Source organism: Medicago truncatula, chromosome 1, assembly GCF_003473485.1.
Source record: "Medicago truncatula cultivar Jemalong A17 chromosome 1, MtrunA17r5.0-ANR, whole genome shotgun sequence".
In the NCBI taxonomy this organism is placed as follows: Eukaryota; Viridiplantae; Streptophyta; class Magnoliopsida; order Fabales; family Fabaceae; genus Medicago; species Medicago truncatula.
Window position 1 is genome coordinate 52748856 of NC_053042.1, and position 22804 is coordinate 52771659.

The 22804-nt window shown below is 34.5% G+C and overlaps 3 protein-coding genes across 6 annotated transcripts; 2 read left to right on the forward strand and 1 right to left on the reverse strand.

The window, feature by feature from the left end:
• Window positions 1–362: 362 nt before the first annotated feature.
• LOC11443709 (agamous-like MADS-box protein AGL62) lies at window positions 363–1049 on the forward strand. Its single transcript, XM_003592515.1, has one exon. The coding sequence runs from the start codon at window positions 363–365 to the stop codon at window positions 1047–1049; it is 687 nt and encodes a 228-aa protein (XP_003592563.1).
• Window positions 1050–2925: 1876 nt separating this feature from the next.
• On the reverse strand, window positions 2926–8099 carry LOC11424638 (sulfhydryl oxidase 2). 3 transcript variants are annotated; one of them, NM_001420802.1, is made up of 12 exons: window positions 7600–8099; window positions 6641–6665; window positions 6459–6551; window positions 6174–6355; window positions 5301–5370; window positions 5137–5205; window positions 4983–5056; window positions 4740–4884; window positions 4286–4326; window positions 4047–4193; window positions 3522–3959; window positions 2926–3319 (listed from the first exon to the last, which is right to left on the reverse strand). In NM_001420802.1, the coding sequence occupies exons 1-12, from the start codon at window positions 7830–7832 to the stop codon at window positions 3298–3300; spliced, it is 1539 nt and encodes a 512-aa protein (NP_001407731.1). In that variant the 5' UTR covers window positions 7833–8099; the 3' UTR covers window positions 2926–3297. The 3 variants fall into 3 exon arrangements, 2 of the variants coding, with proteins under 2 accessions (NP_001407731.1, NP_001407730.1); NR_185196.1 differs by having other exon boundaries at window positions 2993–3319; window positions 3474–3959; window positions 6167–6355; NM_001420801.1 differs by having other exon boundaries at window positions 2993–3319; window positions 3474–3959.
• A 7067-nt stretch (window positions 8100–15166) lies between these two features.
• LOC11421872 (repressor of RNA polymerase III transcription MAF1 homolog) lies at window positions 15167–20910 on the forward strand. 2 transcript variants are annotated; one of them, XM_024771464.2, is made up of 11 exons: window positions 15167–15377; window positions 15490–15574; window positions 15670–15740; window positions 15832–15881; window positions 16424–16518; window positions 16613–16675; window positions 17007–17094; window positions 19941–20003; window positions 20078–20157; window positions 20254–20325; window positions 20412–20910. In XM_024771464.2, the coding sequence occupies exons 2-11, from the start codon at window positions 15543–15545 to the stop codon at window positions 20491–20493; spliced, it is 696 nt and encodes a 231-aa protein (XP_024627232.1). In that variant the 5' UTR covers window positions 15167–15377; window positions 15490–15542; the 3' UTR covers window positions 20494–20910. The 2 variants fall into 2 exon arrangements, with proteins under 2 accessions (XP_024627232.1, XP_003592565.1); XM_003592517.4 differs by having other exon boundaries at window positions 15169–15377; window positions 15514–15574.
• Window positions 20911–22804: the final 1894 nt, after the last annotated feature.

The window sequence follows — 22804 nt, forward strand, 5'->3', positions numbered from 1 at the left end:
AACAGCACCGAAATTAGTTATTACAAATTTCTCGAAATATCCAAATTGGCAAAAGGCGCCATTTTTCCGACATTGAATTTCTTGCCATATAAGCCATGTGAAAAGAGATTTGTTGAGAATCTCTCAATCCAGTAAATTATCAATGTAATGAAAAGGTGTTAAGTTTGAAAAAGATGGCACGGGTTGGTTTTCTAAGCCAAATCACAATGCAAGACAAAAAATATACACACAAAATGTGGCTATATAAAATGACCCCTACACACCCAACTTCAATGTGTTATTTCTTACTCTAAAATTAAAATCACAAACACACCCACCAACCAACCTTTCCTTTTCTATTTCTCTTTGTTTGTGCTTCAGCCATGTCGAGTGTAAGGAAAGGCCGAGGCCGCCAAAAGATCGAGATGAAAAAGATTAGCAACGAGAGCAACTTGCAAGTTACTTTCTCAAAGCACCATAACGGGCTCTTCAAGAAGGCAAGTGAGCTTTGCACCCTTTGTGGTGCAGATGTTGCTCTCGTTGTATTCTCACCTAGTGGAAAGGTATTTTCCTTTGGTCACCCCAATCTTGATACGGTCATAGACCGCTTTCTTTCTCTCATCCCAACCCAAAACGATGGCACCATGCAATTCATTGAGGCTCACCGCAATGCCAACGTGCGTGAACTCAATGCTCAGCTGACTCAAATCAATAACACGTTGGATGCCGAGAAGAAGATTGGTGATGAGCTGAGCAATTTGCACAAGGAAACTGAGGCTAAGTTTTGGTGGGCTTGTGTTGTTGATGGGATGAATAGGGATCAACTTGAAATATTTAAGAAAGCTTTGGAGGAGCTTAAGAAACTTGTAATTCAGCATGCTGCTACTCGAACTCTTCCATTTTTTGTTGGCAACACTTCATCCTCGAACATTTATCTCCATCATCAACCAAATCCTCAACAAGCTGAAATGTTTCCGCCACAAATTTTTCAAAACGCTATGTTGCAATTGCAAACTCATTTCTTTGATGGCTCGATGATTCCTCACCATGTCTTCAATAATATGGTGTAATAATATGTTCTGTAGAATATATTGCCAGGTGTTAAGGAATAAATAAAAATTAATCTTTTAAGTTTGTGGCTAATTTACTTTGTTGGTGTTCCTCTTCTATGCTTGTTTTTTTCTACTAATTTTTTTTTTTTGTTGATTTGATATTTACCATGCATAATGATTAATGAAATTTTGTATCTCCTTTAATCAAGAATAACTACCAATATGTTTGGTTTTTCCTCCGTGTACTTATGCATAGCTAATATGATGGCACAAGTGTATGCGCCAAGAATTATCAGCATAGGTGGCAAAATAATTAGTCACTATAATTTAAAATCCAACACAAAGAATGGTGTAACTTTTTTTTTTAATGGAAAATGTTAGTACGATTTAATTGTTATGTTAGTTTTCTACTCTTTATATATCCTTTAGTTTAAACTAGTTGAACTATCCAACTTCATGATAGTTTATCGTTAAAAATCTATCCATTAAATTTATTTATTGATTTCATGCCAACAATCAAACGGACCGACGTTAGTAGTTGGTGATACAGAACGTTCTTAAGCTATTGCCTCTAACTCTAATTATAAGTAAAGTATGTCGAAAAAAGTTTATGTATTTAATTTAAAATTTAAACCAAATAAATTTATTTTCTTAAACGTGTTTTTGCTTATAATTAATGTCAGAGAAAGTATTTATTGGTCAAGTTTGACTATTTGAATAAATACAACTTTTTAAAATGTTTAAAGAAATACTTTTTACTAAATAAATGAGTTACATTTTTAAAAGGTCAGATGATATGTTCATGTTGGGCTAGCTTACATTCACCCCTAAACACATGGTACATATCAAATTTTTGAAAGTTCAACAAAAGATAAAATCACTATTTTAGCCAAGAGTTGCTTGGTAGTTTGCTTTCTTTATTTTCTCACGACTCATATTATGGCAAATGAGTATTTGTTTTTCATTTATGGATACCCAGGTGTTTAATGGTGGGATGAATGCGATTTGTGCCAAGTTTTTAGGGTATATCTAGATTAGTTGTGTTATTTGAATATCTATTTATATGACAATTTTAAAGATAACCAAAATTTTACAAAGAAAATGAAGTATTGGCACAAAAACCAAAGCAATAGAGAGAGAAAGTAAAAACATAATGTGAGTATGAAAGAAAAGTTGTCACAAATATTGTCAAAAAATAGTTGTTCAAATATCATTTCTCTGTCTAGATGAAGGGTTTCAGAGGTTAGGTTTTTTTTTTTTTTTTTTTAAGGATCAGAGGTGAAGGTTTTTTTTTCTCTATTAAATTACATACACTTTAAAATGCAGTTTACAATAAATTAAGTGTGATTGAAGTATTATATGAAAATTTATCATATTATTTTTATAAAAAAAAAAAAAAAAATCAAATATATTTTAAAATATAGAATTAGTCCTCTAAAATCCTCCCCTTCAAAACCATTGAGCTATGTTTGGATACCATGTTCAACAAGAATGTTATATATGATTCTTGCCTGTACATTTTCTTTCACACGGTTAGACCTCTTAATTTTTGTAAAGGTCCCAGCTTCAAATTTCGTATAGTTCTCAATAATTTGGTGATGTTTGTTTATCATCAAGCAATAATGATCTACAAGTCAATGTCATCTTCTTTTTTTACTCTCCATTACCAAAGTTTTAGAAATATAAATATAATAAGGGTCTTTTTAACCAGTGCCCCGAAGACACTAGTTAAGGAAATTAAAGTAAAAAGAAAAGTAAAATTTTGCATTGAAAAAAAGACTTTTTTAACTTTTAAAAAGAAAAATACACAATTTCCAAAATAAATTTTCTTTTATAATTTCTTAACGAGTATCCAAGGACACCGGATGACATTTGGTGCGACAAATCATTTAATGTACAGTTCAAATCTATAGTAATGGAGAGAGAAAGTGGAGAGGATCCAAACTGATCTACTACAGTAATGTAAGTTGTCTTTATAACTAACTTATAGTGTTGCGTTGATGATAAAATAAAATAAAACCCAAAATTACAAAGCAAAAATGTTACACGTTATGTGCTCCTTTCCCCCAAAAGAAAGTAGCACAAATGAGTAATGATATCCAAGAGCAAGAATTGTACATTTGTACTCTGTACATTCTATCAAGAAAAGATAATTAATTCATAAAGGAGGTTAACAATGCCCTTTGAAGCAAGAGACAATCAATTCAAATCGAACGTCTACAAAAGCTTCTATCCATATGCTTTTCTGTGTATGTATCCACTATTCCTAATTCCACGTTCTCTTTGGCCTGAAACAAACATAATGAAAACAAAAATTAAAATTTAAAAAAGAAAAATAAATACGAAGTTGAACTAATCTCCCTCCCTCTACTTATTTATACCTATATCCCTTTTAATTATGCAAAACTTAATTATTAGTTATTTTTGAAAAGAGTTCATTACCCTCCTAATAATCATATGTTCTTTAAAGAGTGTAGGTGATGGAAATACTTCCGACTCTTTTGCTGTGAACGCCAGTAGCACGCAAGTGCTCCAAAGGCACAGCTAGCGACAGCAATTGCCAAAGCAGCTCCGACAGGCACCACAACTGCATTTGTCCCGACTATTAAATCCTCAAGTGCGGCTCCTTTAGTTCCGTCATTCCCAGCAATGTCCTTCTCCTTGTACAGAGAAACAAGCGTTTTCTCGTAATAATTCTTCAGAGCCTTGTAGACCTCGTCCTGGTTCCATTCAATTTTGTTGCTTTTCTGGTCATGGCCAAGGTAACAGGAAGGGCAAAGTTGCTTTGTAGGCCAAATTGTCTTCGGGAATTTGGGATCACCGGTACCTAGAGAAGCTTCTTCTTTGCTCAGCCTTTCGTTTACCTTGTTATGGGAACTCCACAACCATAGAACAAAGTCGCGGGCTTTGTTGAATGGAGTAGAAACACTGAAAATTATATGAAGTCAACATGAGAAGGGAAAAAGGGGGAACTTGAATGATATTGACATCAACAATTCTCAATTCCTTTATTACCTTGAACACATGTCGTAAAAATGCTGACGGCATTCCTCGCAGACAAAGAAGTTGTGAACAAAATCACATATTGCATTAAACGTAAACTGACTCTCTCCATCCTCAATCCTTACAGAAAGTGAATGTAGAAGAACCCATAAGCCACAGCTGAAAAACAATCAAGGAAAGTTGTTGATAATGGAAGTTGAGTATGTTGATTAGATATGGAACTAGAAAACTACATTTGAGGGAAAGATTACCTAAAGCCTCTGGTTTCATTCTTACTGCCACGGCAGAACATCTGCAAAAGATTTATACATCATATTATCAAGAACTACCTCGTAATAAGAAAATTCAAAATTTCATGTATGAATACAAACTTATGAATCATAATAAATAACAAAACTCAATAGAAAAAGTTATATCGCTGATAAAGAAACAGGTCTGGCAAAGAACCATTTGTTTGACGAAATCATTTTGCATCTCACCAAACTCACATATCGCAGGTCAGCAGATACCATTATGATATAGAGTTTTCCTTTACATTAGTCACTCGTCTATTTGTTTGCCATGCATCCATTATGTAATTATGAGTATAGTTTTGTCCACATTGTAGACAATATAAATGGTCAAATCAAATATTTCATACAAAAGCCAGGCAGAAGTGCACCACAGAGATGTTTAAAAGGTTTAACACAACTATTTAGCTCTTACCCAGTATCCACGTGGCACCTCTTTTCCGCAAATCTGAAAGTTCTTAACTGAACTCTTGTCATCTTCTTGCTTATGAGATGACCAAAAATCTGTTGGATACAAGTCAGCAAAGCTCACGAGTAAATCTCCAGCACCCTTCCGGCATCTGAAAAAAAATTTATCCAGAAACACAACAAACGATCATGATGAGATGCCAAAAGATGAAAAAACATTGTAAGAGATCAACATGTACATCTAATTTACCTCCTAGAAGGATGGTGGGCTGTCAAAACCTGGAGAAACTTTACAAGCGAAGCACGAGTTTCTGGTTTTATCATCTGCCAAACAGAAATTATTTGTTCTGTTATCCAAAAGAATGAGCACAAAACAAAAGGTCAATCAGGGAAAACTGATATACCTTGTTCTCCAAGATGATGTCAAAAGCTAAAGAAGTTGCCTCTTCAACATCATAGATAGCTCTTGCAATCTTTGGGATACGTGCAAAACATACATGTCAGTATTTTCAAGAAGAAAACACAAAACAAAACTAAATCAAACATGTTGGCAGGTTAAGAAAGGGACCTGTTCAGGATCTGATACGTTAGATGAAAGATGTTCATTTTGAAACTTCTGATCATCCAGACCAAATGAACTGTGACATTACAAACATTATAAGCAACAAACATGAAAATAAAGCTACATTTGCAATAAAAAAATATATTATTATCAGGGACGGATCCAGAAATATTGATTAGCGGGGGCAAAGTCATGTACTATAATTTTTTTGGTAAAATCATATAGTATAAATGTTTACATATTCCTAAAAAAATATGTTTACATAAAAAATATATACCAATACATAAGTGATATTATTATCACTAAAAGAGCAGAGACTACAAAAATTATGTCATTTTATATCCAAAAAATTGAAGATACTTAAATTTCTATGAAATATATTTTTCTACTGACTTTATATTTTGAAATTATTATTTATTTTATCATTTTCAACATTATTGAATATATTTTTCTATATATGTCAACAAACAATTATTCAACAATATTATCTCTCATACTGTGGCATATTTGTTTCTTCACAAAAATTATTTAGTAACATTTTGTGGGGGCAACACTTGTTTTTAAAGGTAAAAAAATTAAATTACTTAACAATTTTCTCTAAAAGTTAGAGTGTATGTGGGGGCAAGTACCCCTAATTATATGAACATGTATCCGTGCCTGATTATTCATTATTATATCATGATAAATTTTTATGTTCCATCAGATGCAACAGAAATGCTTTCTCATGATTCTAGACACTAGTATATTCTGATTAGTTTGTAGTGCATTTTAAGTTGATAATGTTGCATTAATGAATTCAAATACATCATCTGGCTTGAATAAAATGTTCACCTACAATATCGCAACTACATTGACAATGAATGTATGTATACCTCATACCTGGACATTTGCTTGTTGATCCAATTAAGCAACCGATCAGCTGTGCGTGCATCATCAATCACATGTATATCACTTTTCTCTTGTTTAGGTTCCCAACTACCGCCTACAAATTTAGGAGGAGGGCCCCAAAAGAGCATAGGATAATGACCAACAGAAAACTTATCACAAAGCTTAATATTTATCTGTGCTGCCAAAAAAGTGAACAGAAATATGCCAATCACCAGGGGTGTTTTTTTATAAATGGTAAACCTTATCTTACGAACAACTTAAAGAAGATGTGTGTACCTTTGACGCACAATCTACCCTTGTCAATAATATTATTCCAGGATGCACTGCATCAGGTCCGTTAAATAACTTTGCAACCTTTTCGTAGTGAGGCTGCAATATAAGTTCAGTGAGTTAATGATGGTGTTGAAATATTCACTGAAAAAGGGCCAAAACAAATTTTATGTTTTAGCATGTAATACCTTATAATTCCTGCAAGCAGGGCACCTGAGAGAGAAGCAAAGGAAAAAGGGAAATGAGAATTTCTTATACTCGTAATTGATCCTTTATAAATCTACGTATGTGCATAAAGGATTTTGTAAAATACTTATTATAGATGAATGCAACACGTTTGATTTCAGTTAGATGGTTGAAAAAATAATTTTCATTAGGAATTTTGAATTCAAAAATTCGAAACGCATTCTTAAAATAATCTAAGTAACTAACTATGAGAAGAGATGTTGAAAATTTGAAGACATAAATAATAGCAATTATATTTAGCATTCCCTCAAAAAAAAAAAACAATTATATTTAGCAATGTCTTCATCGGAAACATATCATGTATGCATATTTTGAAGTCAACTCAGAAGAACATTGAACGAATGTAAGGCACGTAGCAAACAAAGGTATAACCGTATAAAATACATCCGATCAGATACCAATAATGGTGTACAATAATTTGATGCAGGTTTTGGACAGTCATTTTTGTCACAAACAAGACTTTGAAACTGTTTCATGTTCTTAGCCAGACAATATTCATGCGAACTCTTAATATAACACACTACTTTTTTTTTTCCGTCTTTTTGAACCCTTCACTTATCAATTCATAGCATCAATTGCATAAATGTTGGCTACAGCTCCAACTACCTTGAACTAAAGTAGTGGTAAGTGGTATCAATTGAAAACAACACCTCATTGTACAAATCAAACCCATTAACCAAAATGTCCGAAAGCATTGGATTGATTTATATGATGAATGAATTAATCTCTCCTGATTGTAATAAATAACTTGAGATCTAATTTTCTGATTAAAAGGGTATTTCAATTTTCAACTTCCATCAAATATATATATAATTCCTTTCACAAAAAATGAACTTTTTACAGAACCCATAAGAGAATTCAACATATATAGGAAAATAATTCAAAAATTAAAAAGACTAACCAATTGGCAAAGAATTCAACAACAGCGAAGGTAGCAGGAGTATCTTTCAAAACAGCATCGAAATTAGTGGCATTAAGCTCAACAGCATAATCATGATCGGTTGTTCCAGTTTGATCATTGTCGTGAACCTCACGAAGGATCGAACGACCGGGAAAAGAGGAGGAGGAGGAGGAAGTAGCAGAAGAAGAAACAGAAATCGTGCACAGAAACAGAGCAAAATATAATAAATTCATGACGAATATGGATCGGGAAGGTTAGAAGAGTAGGGTTTTGTGGATTGTGTTCAGAAAAAATGGATCTGTTACTACTGATTATGATTAATAATATTATTTTAATTGGTGTATGTGAATGTGATAACGAAATTTGATTTGATTTGATTTGATGGAGATGAAGGAAAAGGAAGGGTCCGTCAGAGATTTACGTTTCAATGGCTTAAGACATGGATGGAGGAAACAGCCCTCTGCTCCTCCTATACCTTCTCTTCTTCACTTACGTTTCTTGTCTTCTTTTTTCTTTAGTAGTAATATTTTTTTTTTTTTGTAGTATTTATTTTATGGAAACTCATTATTCATTATTTATCCAGTCATCATCTTCAAAAAAAATTATTTATCCAGTCAAAAAAATAATCATTCATTGTTTCTATATTTCTTTTTTTTTTAAGGAAATATTTAAAAACATGTTTTGTGGTTCAAAGAATCAGATTATAAATTAAGTTTAACTAGTTTGACTATATTCATTGTTATTTATTATCAAAATTCCTTTCATTAAAGAAAGTATCCGTATATAAATAAATGAAAGACTCAAGAGCGGGTCTCTTTGAGTTTAATCAAGATCCTGGATTCGAATCTAACATTGGGCATGCAGCATTGTTAAAATTCTCTGCCGTTCATTTGGGTCCCACAATGCTCGAGAGATTAGTCTCCGCAGTTGCGTGCGGAAGATATCCGATTTACACCAAAAAAATATATATATATACGTGAAAGAAAACGGTACTTTGAGAAATACAATTATTATATTTGTTTTAGAGGAAATACATTATTTTGGAAAAAGCTGAAGTCAATGCCTTTGCCCTTTGGCTGATGGTACTTTTATTGAAGGCTTGATGATGGATGTTTGACTACTTTTACTTTGCCTCATATTTCTATGTTAAACACAATGCTAACTTATTGAATTGTGAATGAACTTACCTGCAAAGTTAAACGTATAGTCAAAAGCTTTTACCAAGTATACCAGATGGCTCTTGTCAAATTTTTTGTTAATTGGATCGGATAATTGTCAATTTTATTTGTCCTAATTAAATTTTATTTATTGGGAAACTGAATTTTATATGGAGATTAAATGAATGATTTGTTGTCGAATTTCTTTTGACATGAATTGTCAAATTTCTTGAGACCGAATGGTTTAGATCGGATAATTGTCAATTTTCTTTGTCCTAACTAAACTTTATTTATTTGGAGACTGAATTTTATATGGAAACTAGATGAATGATTTGTTGTCGAACTTCTTTTGACATGAATTGTCAAATTGCTTGAGACCGAATGGTTTTGTTCTCTATTTATGTTTATGTAATTTCTATCATGTGTGAGGTGGATTAGAACCTCTCAATTTATTTATAGCGAGAATAATTTTTTATCGGATTTTACTTACCTTTAATCAAACTTTAAATTAGCATAACTCATTTTTTCTAAAAATCGAAGGGTTGATGCAAAAAAAATAAAAATAAATAAGAAATACAAAATTGTCTCCTATCTTAATTTCCATCCAGATTTTATTAAGAGGTACTTGCATTGCCATGTATTTTACAAATAAGAGCTACCTAAAATGTTAGATTGGGGGGTAGTATTCAATTGAATCGTGATATTCATGAACTATAGATGTGTAATCGAATATAGTGAATTTGAGTTCACAAAAAATTAAATAAATAAATAGGGAATTTGATTTATAGACAAATATAGTCTTTTTTTTTATTTTATTTTTTTGTCAAATAACATAGCCACTAAAACTTCACTTAGAGAATATGAGATTTTCCTTCAAAAGAAAAAGAATTTGAGTTTTGAAACTCGGCCTGCGTAATATAACACCATACACCTATCAATTGAGAAGTACTCATTGACACGTAACATTTTTATTTTAATAAAAGTTAACTTATTGATGCGTTATGGTGAAACAACACGTGAATATCGTAATAATTTGGTTTGTGGCCAAAAGGAGAAAAGGGATTATCTCCCGTGAATTATTTCTCCAATTTTCTCCTCTAAATAATCTTAGATATTCATTTCTTTTAGCGACAGATCAATGGTTATATGGGCTTTGTCTTTACCCTTTCCTTCGTTCCTCGTGAGATCCCCTTATCTTACAAACACATCTCAACCGAACTTCCTAACTAACCTATCTCAACGACAACCTGCATAAGTTGTGGTCACACAGTGAATCAAAGAGGTGGTGCACCACAACAACGGAGGTGTTCTCCCTTCCTTCTCTATTTTCATCTTCCTTTCTTCAAAAAATTAAAAGATAAAATTCATTAACCTTCAAAACATCAATTTATGGATTTTATTTTATTCTTGACTGTGTGTGTGAGAGAGAGGTTGGATTTAGATTGATTGCTAGGGAATTGATTTCCATTGACGGACTATACTTCTACATCCAATTCTTATTTTTCATTCGCTTTTACTTTTTGTAGCCGAGTCACCAAAGAAAACCACATATTGGGATGAAAAACCACATAATATATATATAGGTTGAAAAGCCACACAACAATCGGACTCTATGGGTTGAGATGGGTTTGTGAGTTGGGAGTGAAGAAGAGGAGATCGTCCTCGTGAGAAAGGAATGAAAGGAAAAAGAAAAAACCATGTGATTTAGTAGTTTTTATTAATAGTCGTTGATTTGTCATTAAAATAAAGGCTAAAATATGGTTTTGGTCCTTGCAAATATGTCTCGTTTTGGTTTTAATCCCTACAAAAAAAAATTGTTGTTTTTGGTCCCTGCAGAATATTTTGTATTTGAAAATAGTCCCTTCAGGGACTATTTTCAAAAGTAAAATATTTTGCAGGGACCTTTTTAAAAATCAAAAGATTTTGCATGGACTATTTTTCTAATAAATGGATTCAGTCATGTGACACGTGTGCAAATCATCACAAAAGTGGGGTCAGGGACCAAAACCAAAATGAGGCATATTTGCAAGGACCAAAAACAACAAAAAAAATTACAGAGACTAAAAATCAAAACGAAGCATATTTACAAGGACCAAAACCATATTTTAGCCTAAAATAAATGAATGGCTAAGATTACCCACGCTAGAAAATCGGAGAAATAGTTCACGAGAGACCATCCCTTCCCTTAAAAGGATCATAATTAAAGTTCAATCATTGACATGGTAAATTTGGTTGGCCCGTTCTTAAATCAATTCAAAATTTATCATTGAACTAAACAACCTTTCAAATTTTTAGGCGTTGATGTTCACTCACTTTGAATCTTAATTTTGTTGTAGAGACTTGTTTAATTTTTTGACAGGACCTTGTTTAACTGTTTTGGTGCTTTGTTTCTATCCTAGGAACTCCTTGTAATTTCCCAATTTGGTCACGCAATTGTGTAGATTAATACCTTTAGCTAATAATCTCATTCTTTAGCTATTTTATTTTAAATTACTTTTCGTTAGAGTTACTTCAAACTAAACTTGTAAAAAATAAAAAAACTTACTTCCAACTAAAATTAATTATCTTTGTTGAGGGAACTAAAATCAATTTTTATCACTGCATATTCAAATATACTAAATCTCAAAATCATATTTATTAAAAAAAATCAACCACATTGATGTTATTATTCAGATAATCTCTTACTTACGGCCCCATTTACTAAGGAAGAGTTTCGTACTGCTATGTTCTCGATGCACCTTGACAAATGTCATGGACCTGACGATTATAACCCGAGATTTTATCAACACTTTTGGCAGTTATGTAGTGATGATATATTCAAGGAGTGTTGTGCCTCGTTGGATAACGATCAATTCCCCGCCGATCTCAATATGACTAACATAGCGCTTATTCCCAAAGGCACGGCCCAAACCACCATGAAAGATTGGTGCCCTATAGCGCTGTATAATGTGTTGTATAAATTAATCTCCAAAGTGCTTGCCAATCGATTACAACATGTTCTTCCGAAGTGCATTTCTGACAATCAATCTGCTTTTGTTTCCGGCCGTTCTATTCTCGACAATGCCATGGTTGCTATCGAAGTCATTCATTACATGAAAACTAAAGTAAGAATGAAGGCAGGTAGTGTGGCCCTTAAACTAGACATGAATAAGGTGTATGATCGAATGGACCGGAACTATTTGAGGGATGTCTTGACAAAGATGGGTTTTAGCAAAAGGTGGATACACTGGATGTCTGTGTGTAGAGTCAATCGATTACTCTGTTTTAGTTAATAATGATGTTGTGGGACCGATCATTCCGGGCAGAGGTCTTCTACAAGGTGATCCTCTATCGCCTTATTTGTTTATATTATGTGCTGAAGGTTTGTCATCTCTCATCCTAGATGCGGAAGAGCGCAACGCAGTATTTGGTGTTTCTATATGTAGAGGAGCACCTTCTGTTTCACATATGATGTTCGCCGATGATTGCTTCCTTTTCTTCCAGACAGATGAAACTCAAGCACAAATTATGAAGAATATCCTAGTAACTTATGAGGCAGCTTCTGGGCAAGCTATCAGTATACCTAAGTCGAAAATCTATTGCAGTTGAAATGTTTCTGATGTGTTGAAAGCTTCCACTACACATATTCTTGGTGTTCGCGCTTTCCTGGGAACTGGTCAATAGCTGGGGTTACCATCGATGGTTGGACGAGACAGGGCTTCAACATTCTCGTACATCAAAGACCGAGTGTGGAAGTGCATCAGTCCTTGTAGTAGTAAGTGCTTATCGAAAGCGGGTCACGAAGTTATGATCAAATCCGTGTTGCAAGCGATCCCCTCATATGTCATGAGCATTTTCCTGTTACCTTCGTTGCTTCTCACAACCATAGAGAGAATGATGAACTCCTTTTGGTGGGGCCACGGTGGCGCGTCTAATAGGGCCATTCATTGGCTGTCATGGGAAAAATTATCAATGCGTAAGGTTCATGGTGGCATGGGTTTTAAAGATTTGTCAGCATACAACTTGGCTATGCTTGGTAAGCAAGGTTGGAAATTCCAAACAGATCCTGACTCACTGGTTGCTCGTCTTTTTAAGGCCCGTTATTTTCCAACTCGGAGTTATCTCACTGATCGCCTCGGACATAACCCGAGCTATGTTTGGCGTAGTATTCTTCAAGCTCGCTTTATTGTCAGTGGAGGAGCCAGATGGCGGATAAGTACGAGTACTAGCATTCCTATTTTGGATGAACCATGGCTTAAAGATGGTCGGTGCATCATCATCAACTTACCCGGGGCTGACTTTGTTTGTAGCTTCTGTGTTGACAGTTTGATCGACAGTGAAACCAAATGTTGGAATACTACGCTTGTTCAGCAGGTTTTCAGTGAAGATATTGCTTCTGATATTCTGCATACATCGTTGGTTGCGCAGGTAACAAGTGATAGGCTGGTTTGGAAGGCAGAACATAATGGAATTTACTCGGTGAAGAGCGTGTATCGTCTTTGTGTGGAGGACCTTGTAGACACTTCACACCTACGTAGACCAGGCTTTTGGACAGGTACTTGAAAATTAAAGGTACCTCCCAAGATTAAGAACCTAGTTTGGCGAATCTGTCGTGGTGTTTTGCCCACTAGAATTCGGCTGCAAGATAAAGGGGTTCAATGCCCGACTCATTGTGTTAGCTGCGAGTATCAGGACGAAGATCTTGAGCATGTTTTCTTTAATTGCTCATTTGTTGTTCAGGTTTGGAATCAAGCTGGGCTTTAGCAAGCAGTGTAGCAAGCAGTTCAGTCTACTACATCAGCAGCTGAAGCAATTTTTCTTCTTCTGCAACAGTTGCTTTCGGAACTTTGGCACAGGTTGGCAGCTATCATTTGGAGTCTTTGGAAGCACCGTAACTTAAAATTATGGCAGAATGAAAATGAATTATGTGCTCACGTTGTTGACCGTGCTAGACACATTATGGACGAATGGCTGAAAGCTCATTCTGATCCGAGACAGCAGCATGGTTCAGCATCTGCTGCTGCTGTTCTGCACTCTAATACGGCTAGTCAGGAGCTTCTGCAGGAACCAGCTGTTCCAGCTATGATACGGTGGCAGAGGCCTCATCCGGGGCGCATAAAATGCAACATAGACACTTCATTTTCCACTGATCTCAATCGTGTCGGGATCAAACTATGTTTACGGGACGAGGATGGTGCTTATATGTTAGCAAAGACCATGAACATCTCACCCTTGGTTGCTGTCAACGTAGGGGAAGCACTAGCTCTTTTTCATGCTTTACAATGGCTATGCGACATGCGTTTTGACAACGTGGATTTTGTAGTCGACTCAAAAATTACAGCAGATGATATCTTATCGAACAAAGTGAATGTTACTGAGTTCGGCCAAATAATTGCAGCATGTCATAATACTTTGTCCTCCTCTTTCACAAACTCTAGGGTGGAGTTTAATCGGCGACAAGCTAACGTGGTATCACATGGTCTTGCTCGTGAAGCCACTCTTTCCGCTAGTCCCAATGTTCATTTTAATTTACCCGATTGTATTGCTACTCTTATTATGAATGAAATGCTATGAGCACCTTTTTGTCAAAAAAAATAATCAACCACATTCTAAATTAGAGAAATGAATTCTCTCAATATTTTACGAAGGGAAGTTCAACCATTAAACATGAGGGGATAAAAATAGTTGAAATTATAGGAAAAAAAAATGCTAAATTACACCAGAAATTTTAAGTTATTTAATCGTAGTAAATTGATCCATTAAGTTTTTTCATATAACTTAGGTCATTTAAATTAATTATACTGTAATAAATTGGTCTTTTAAGTTATTGAACCGTAACAATTTAGGAATTTCAAATTTAAAAAATGTAAGTTATTCGAAATCTAAAAATTACAATTAAATTACTTAAAGAAAAGATTCAAATGTTATGAAAAATACTACTAACTTATTATAATTAAAAACTTAAAAAATCGTAAATAATAGCTCAGTTGGTTGGCAGGGACATGCATTATTATATAGTTCGAACTCCGGACACCCCACTCATTCATCTTAAAAAAATATGAATTATAACCCTTAAACTACGTGACATAAAAATAAAAAAAAAACTTAACTTCTAGCGTAATTTATCTAGAAAGAAAACCAAGTTGCTTGGGCTCCAGTGGCAAGGAGCTCCTTCTAAGGACGTATCCGGGGAATACCGGGTTCGATTCCCAGGGGAAACAACACTTGGCCAGTGCGCATGCCTCTACGCATGAGCCGGATTAGTCGTTCACCATTGGTAGGTCGGAAACCGGTGCGAAAGCCAAAAAAAAAAAAAAAAAAGAAAGAAAAAAAAAAAGTGGGCTTTGGGAGATGATTAAAATTCTTAAATACGATTTACTCAAATAAAATAAAAATAAAAATCTTGTACCCAATTCCGGAAATCTGGAATATGCCTTATTGGCAACCTAAAAATTCGTTTACAAACCTCTCTCTATCTTCCACGTAACGATCTGATCTAAATCAAAATACAGAATATTCCATTTTCACCGCTTCCTAATCCCTTTATTTCCCCCAAATTTTCAAACCCTAACATCACAAATCTACGTGTTGATCTCTTCAAATCTTCAACAAACCAATCAATTTCCGTCTTCTTTCTCTTCGGTACTTCAATAATTCACTCCTATTTCCAATTTCAATTCAATTACTCTCATTTTCACATGCTTTTACTTCGCAATCTGTTATATAACTTTCTAATCTCGTTAAATTTTCGTAGTCTCCGATTATTTTTAACTTACAGGGTTCTAGCTTCGATTATCGCAGTTCATCATGAAGTTCCTGGAATGTGCTCCTTTGGATCGGTAATTGAAACTTCGAACGAATTTGAATTGAATTTTGTGATATTTTGTTGCATAATTTTGGTATATGATAAGAGTCTGGTAAAAAATATGTTCAGGCTTAGCGATTTCTTGAGTAATTTGAATCTGGGAGAACGTACTATCAAAGGATGCATTGAAGCTTACAGTTGTAAGAATGAATTGGTGACATAAATGGAATTTGTTTTTTTGGATTTTGTTGGGGTAGTGAATAATAAATGTTAGTTGTATTTTATGCGTAGGTAAGCATTCTGGAGCAGATAAGAAACTCTCCATCAGTTTGAGTAATGAGGTAAGCCGAATTTCGCGTCCCTACAAAATGCTAATGCAGCTGAAGCTGGTTTAGCAAGTGTAATAGTATAATTAATGGCATTGTTAATTAATTTAGCAACCTGATTTAGTGTTTGTTTGGTTTTGGTGACAAAAATTGATCTTGAGTGAGTTAATTCTATGTATGAAATTGATTCTCGTTCAAACTGAATTGAATATAAAAAAATACAATTTCTAACTTTAATTAGAATCGATTTTTGAGACGAAATCAATTCTACTCTAGAAGAACCAAACATGTCAAAATCAACTCTACACCTCTGGAATCGATTTTGAGCACTCCAAAAGTGGAATCAAACATACACTTAACAAGTATTAAAAGTATAATTAAGGATATTGCTAATCAAGGATTTTTTTGGTAATTTAATTTAAAGTTTTTTAAACTTAGCTGTTTATTTGTTCATGTTCATGCCATATAACATGCCTTTGGCACTTCAATTTATTTAATTTTTGTTGTTGTTGTTGTTGTCAATTTATGAATTATTTATTGAACTTCTTAAATTTCAGATTCTTGATTATCTTGGAAAATCATCTGACAACGACTCTCCCTCACCGGTTGACTCCTTATCCTCACCGGTTGACTCCTTATCAGCCAGAACCAGGTAGCCATTACGTACTACCTAGATAAGTTTTGCTAAGAGAAAATTATCACCGAGAATTCTCTCGCATGTTTTAATTATATGTTTGTTTTTCCAGCCGGAAGACATTGGTTTACCTAGTTCTTGCCCTCTATCACATGTATCCAGATTATGATTTCAGGTACTTCAGTATCTTATGATGTAATGAAGATTGTCCATATAAATAAAAAAAACTTAAAAAGAAGGATTATGGGTAATGCTATTGTCAGCTTAGACTGCGACATGGCAACCCGCTATATAATCCTTTTTATTTCATTGGGAGTGTTGTCAAAAGGCTTGACAGACAGTTAAATACTGTTGCTCTTGAAGCTGAGAGTTCAAGTCTCTCCATTTCCCAAATACTATTGTGGTCAAATAAGTGGTTTAACAAATTTGCTTTTACTTTGTGTTTCTGCTCTTGCATCCTTCCTTTTAGTTTTCCTATAATACCATACGCGTATAATGGTTTTTAGCGCAGTTAAAGCTCACCAGTTTTTCACAGAGGAATCATGGGACAGTTTTAAGCAGATTTTTGAAGCCTACATGTTTGAAGCCTCAAAGGTGCTACTATTAAACATTGTCTTTTTGTTGTTTTAAGATTTCTTTAAGTATTTGCTGGCGTTTAATGTGCAGAAATCTTATAAGCATCTTGGATGTTAGGGCATAAGATGCTTGGGGTTAAAATTTGTGTTTTTTTATACAAGATTTCCATATTTTGTATTACCTCTTAGAGTACTAGGCATTGTTTGGCAATAGTTTATGCTACTTTCAATTTCTAAAAATACTTGTATTATTTAGGAGGTACAAAAGGAGTAATGATAAGTGCATAATATAATATGATCTTAATTTTAGTGTATCATATTAAGGAAACAAATCGGTAGAAATAATGGGACATTAAGAGATCATTTATGTACTCTGAAAAAATCTTATATACAATAATGATATCACGAGACTCTACAAATTAGCACTTAAATTAAGATGAAGATGGCCCGGAAAAACATGATTGAAAAGGCAACCCTAGGGTTCTAGATGTATCTTGAGGGACGAGTGTCATTGGAGGATAAGAAGATAGCTTGAATCATCGTCAGGCTGAAGAGCTCGTATAATTGTTGCATGACAGAGTAGAGTGGTACATTTGCATACTATACATGCAACTGGAAGAACAAGGAAATACCTGAGCCAACTAAAAAGAAAACTCAACTGATTAAGTAGGAAGTACACACTTGGTTTGACGAGTCTAAACCAAACATGGCAAAGTGCAGCCCAAGGGAGCCAAACAGCTTGGTTCAAGGGGAACTAAGAAAGGTTGAATCTGATAGGAGACGCAAAGGAAAGACAGTGGGAGGCCACAGTGCCAAGAAGTGCGCATCACACACTTTCTCACATGACGAAGGTTAAACTTACAGTATCCGGGAACCATCACACCGTTGCTCCTGCTGCAACACGCCATTACCTTAGTCACTTGGTGGGTTTTTTACACTAGAGAAGGGCGACACGAGCCCAAATTAGCGGCAGACATTGCGTGATGTGAAAGCAGTGGGATAGAGAATCCAATGGTTGAAGAAAATATGTTTTGAGGATAGATGGAAAGTAGAAGTGCAAATTAGAGATAGCAGTTTTTGAAGAAGAGAGAAATGGGAGGGACATTTTGATGATTAGGGTGGATGCAGACATTTTACTTGGAGGGCTTACCTAAAAGCAGACTTATTGAAGAAAATGATTGAAGCTGGGAGAGTGTGCTACAAAATGTCCACGTAGTGCACCTATGAGAAGTGACTACAGAGCAAAACTGAAACAGATCTCTGTTATATTTTTTAACAGAAGCTGGATGAGTCCCACTATAATGGCTAGCAACATATAACAAAACGGACTAGATTTCTTAGTTCTTACAGTACAAAGTCCACCAAGTTTGGGAGAGCCACGGGAATTGGAAGAAAATAATCATGGAGATAACTAGATCTTTACAACAGGGTAGGGCACTAGTTGGTGAAATAGTGATAGTGTAGCTAGGTCATTGAGGATGGTACCACATTGATAATACATCGTGTTGAAATTATATAGTTAAAGCAAGGAAGGAAAAAAAGGGAGAGAATAATTTTTGAGAAATGGGATCTTATGTATTATGATGTGATACCAGATACGAAATGCTTATCTTTTTTATGCTAGTACTAGATTCTTAGTCTTGATCAAATCAGGAAATATACTGTGTCCGTGGCATATGGATTCCAATCTTAAGTTATCATTTAAGATGCTCTAAACTATTCTAAGATACAATAGTGATGATTTTATTAGATGTTTATTTATGTGCTAATCAATTCCCCATGTTTTTTATTCAGTTATTAATATATTACACTAAATTATACATTTTCCTGTTGCTCTTATACCAAGTCATAAACCTATAATGAAGAGGAAATTACACTCCCCCCTCTAAGAGAAACTTTAACTAGCAAGGTCTCAAAGTAGGACAAGTGAAGGCTGGGAGTTGTTAGTGTCACTCCCTAGCTATGTGTTATTTTGCTTGTGATTTGCCTAGTCTGTTGATTTTCAATCAGTAGTTCTGCACAATTTGTCAAGGGTATGAGGGTTGGAATGATAAACATCATACTCCTGGGGGACTCCTAGTCCTTCTACTTTAAGTAACGTCAATGCCTCAATGGTGACAATGGAACTTTGTGAAAACTTTTTTACTTGTAAATACCAAGAAAATACTATCTAAATAAACAGTATTGAAGAATAGGACAAATATAATTTTAGGGATTTTTTTGATTAAACATTAGTGGAACGGTGTAAAACAGTGAGGGGAGGTAATTGAAGGTGTAATTCTAATTTATCTTTTTAATTAGAATGATTTTCTCATTTTTCTATATAATTTCTAATCAATTGGTAAATTAATTATCAGTCCCTGACCACAATCTGGCCAGTTTGGTAACCATCCAGGTTTGCTCAATAATATTCATTCTTGTTTGGTCAAGTACTGTACTGTTACCATAGCAGTATAGTACTGTCAAAGTGCTCAAGAACAATTATGTCCTTAGGCATCTAAGATTCTCGTGAACTGGAAAAGGCACATCTCATCCCCCAGAATGAACATCTTAGCTGGATAGAGGGTAGTAGGGCACTACGGTTTCTTTTATTCCTCTATTGACATTAATTATAGTGTGTAGTGGATTCTACATATCTCATTCTGTCTATCATTCTTTTGTTGGTGCAAAAGTTGTATTACGTGGTTACTTGATACTAATGATTAGTTTTGCTACTGCAATTTAAGGCACCTTTGGTTTTGGATGACTTGTCTATCATTCTTTTGTTGGTGCAAAAGTTGTATTACGTGGTTACTTGATACTAATGATTAGTTTTGCTACTGCAATTTAAGGCACCTTTGGTTTTGGATGACTTGTCTACTGCAGGAATGGGCTGAAACCTTTGGGGGTGTTTCTCTGCTGGATGCCTTGTTCAAGGCCGTTGATGAGGTGAGTTTCATTTAGAACATGAATTGAAGTGATATCTAGAGAGGCTTTTTGTGATATTTTATTTTGTGATGCAGGTGGTGTCATTAGACGATTGCGAAATTTATGGTTATTTACCTGATTCTGAGGCAGATCCGTTACCAGAGAGAGGAGCCATGTAATATTTTTTTTTTGCTACATATGCTTAAAATATTAGCAACACAATATCTATTGTAGATTATATCCTAATAACCATCGTTTTTGTTTTCTGCAGCTGGTCCTTTAATTTCTTGTTTTACAATAGAAAGCTTAAGCGGATTGTGACTTTTCGTTTAAGCTGTTTTAGGTGAGTAAGATTTTATAATCTTTAAGTGTCTAGTTACATTTTGTTTGCATCTTCACTCATTGTTTGAACAATGCTGTTTGTGGCAGTAACTTGATTGCTGATGGATTTTCTTTGGACGAGATATGTGACGAGTACGATGAAGAAATATTTGCTGACATGGATATTTGAGTTAACATAATATCTATTATGTTAGCATATCCAGACACCCATCCTCCAATGTGCAGTTTCTGTAGTGCAAGATCTATGTGCAGTTCTGTAATATAATGAGTTATGTGGCGCCCTAGTCATAGATGTGGTATTTCTAGGTTGCTACTTGCAACCCTTCATGTATGCATGTTGTAGATTTAGCATATCATACTATCTTTCTTGAGTGTCCATTGTAGTAGATTTGGAATCTCTACCTATATTATATGTGCATGTAACTAATCTTAGTCAGGACACCTCTAGTGCAGTAATAACAAAAACGTACTTATTCGATGGAGCAACGATTATTAATGAATATTAATAAAATACACTACTCAGAAATCCTGTCTAATCCACCGTAATTTATTTTTGGTGAATGAAGACAAGGTGTTGTATCGACAATGGTGTGTTTATTTGTTTTTCCAGAATATTTGACACCCGGGTTAAGGCTAGATCATAGATCATAAGTCGTAACACAATGTTGAGAAATGTAGTAATGTAACCACTTCTGAAAGCGATGTGGATGTGTTATAGTTATGCCTCAGATGGTTGTGTGTGTTTGTGTAAGTGTAACACACAGATAAGCATTTCATTTTTTAATGCATTCTCTGAGGCATAAATTTTAATGCGTTCTCTCAATTAAAATTCATAGTCATAAGACGTGTTCCACATATATTTTGGTGGAATACTCATGAATTTTAACCAGCACAAGGGTGTTGAAACATGTGTATTAGAGAATGTGTTGCTAACATTGTTCATATGAATTTGGTGTGTTGTTACATTCAATTTATCGTATAACACAATAACATAAACATGTAATACACCCGGATCTCAGTGATGCACTATATACACGTATGTTTGGTTCTACTGTGGAGGAGCTAAAATTGTTTCTAGTTTTGAATGTCCCCCAACTTCATAATTATAATATCCAATCAAGGCACATCACTCAGCTTGAAGCTAAGGCAGTATATGCATGCATATATTCAAATAAAATATTATTTATGGACACTTTCATTACATAGTAGATTCATTCAAGTTCAATTTCGAGAGGATGACCACTTATATATAAATACACAACAGAATAAAAAGCAAGTGTCCATCCAATATCTTATGGCATGCTTAAGCTTAAACCATGCTTTTTCAAGCATAAGTCTTTCCATCACCCCAAAATAAGATCTCATGGCTTTACGGATAATGGTAATATATAGATACTTTACATCGTAGCTATCAGCACAAAACAATATGCACTATAAACTTAAATTCCTAGCAAAATAACCCTCTGAAGTCTTAACTTTGACCCATGTAAATTTATTGTTCTCCACAAATCCTTAAATCTCTTTCTCTTCTCTATTATTACATTAACTGTATTACCATATGCTATTTTGTATTGATTATCTGATTGTTTTGGTAGGGAAGCCAGCAAAGAGTAGTGTTGATGCAAACTTGAGTGTCTTAAAGGAAAAAATTCAACAAGTAAGAAAGATGGAGAGGCTTACACTTACACATACATGTGGGTGGAATTATAAGCTTTATTATGACTGTAAGTACAAGAAAGATTGTATAGTATCACGGTCCATAGAGATCATGGGATTGGCATTTAGTGTAATTGGACTTGTTTTTCTCATTGGTTCTCTCAGCATCTGCCTTGTATCCCTCCTTGTTCATTTGTGCATATATATGAGTGATAAATAAGAACCGTCATTTTCCCATATGATGGTAGTTTCTAGGTTGTTTTATTTGAGAAGGGATCTTACCATTTCTTAAAAGGAAATGAAGAGCTCCACTATTAAAGTTTTTTTTTTTTTCCTAAAAAAAATCTATTCAGTTTTTAATAATATATAGCGTGTTTTAGTTTTGTATGTGTAAAATAACGAGAGAAAAAAAATTAATTTAATCTACCCCCTGTGCAAATATATATAAATCACATTAGCCACCACACAGTTACATATTTATTTATTAATGAGAAAATTAAGAGGCCAGTTAAAAACAAGTAATAGCTGGATGAAATAGCACTACTTGTTGGCCTTGTCAGCAGCATGAAGACCACCAAAATAGCCTTGTGGGTTGCTTTCAAATGCACCACGAGATATGTATGATCCACCACCTCCCGGTGCTTTCATTGAATCTCCACCACCACTGCCACCGGTGGACCCTTTGCTTCCACCACCGCCTCCTTTTGTGCCACCTCCTCCACCACCACCACCTTTTGCACCACCGCCACCGCCACAACCTTTGCCACCCATGTTTCAAACGATCACAAAAACAATTTGAAATATAAGAATTTTCTAAGAAATGG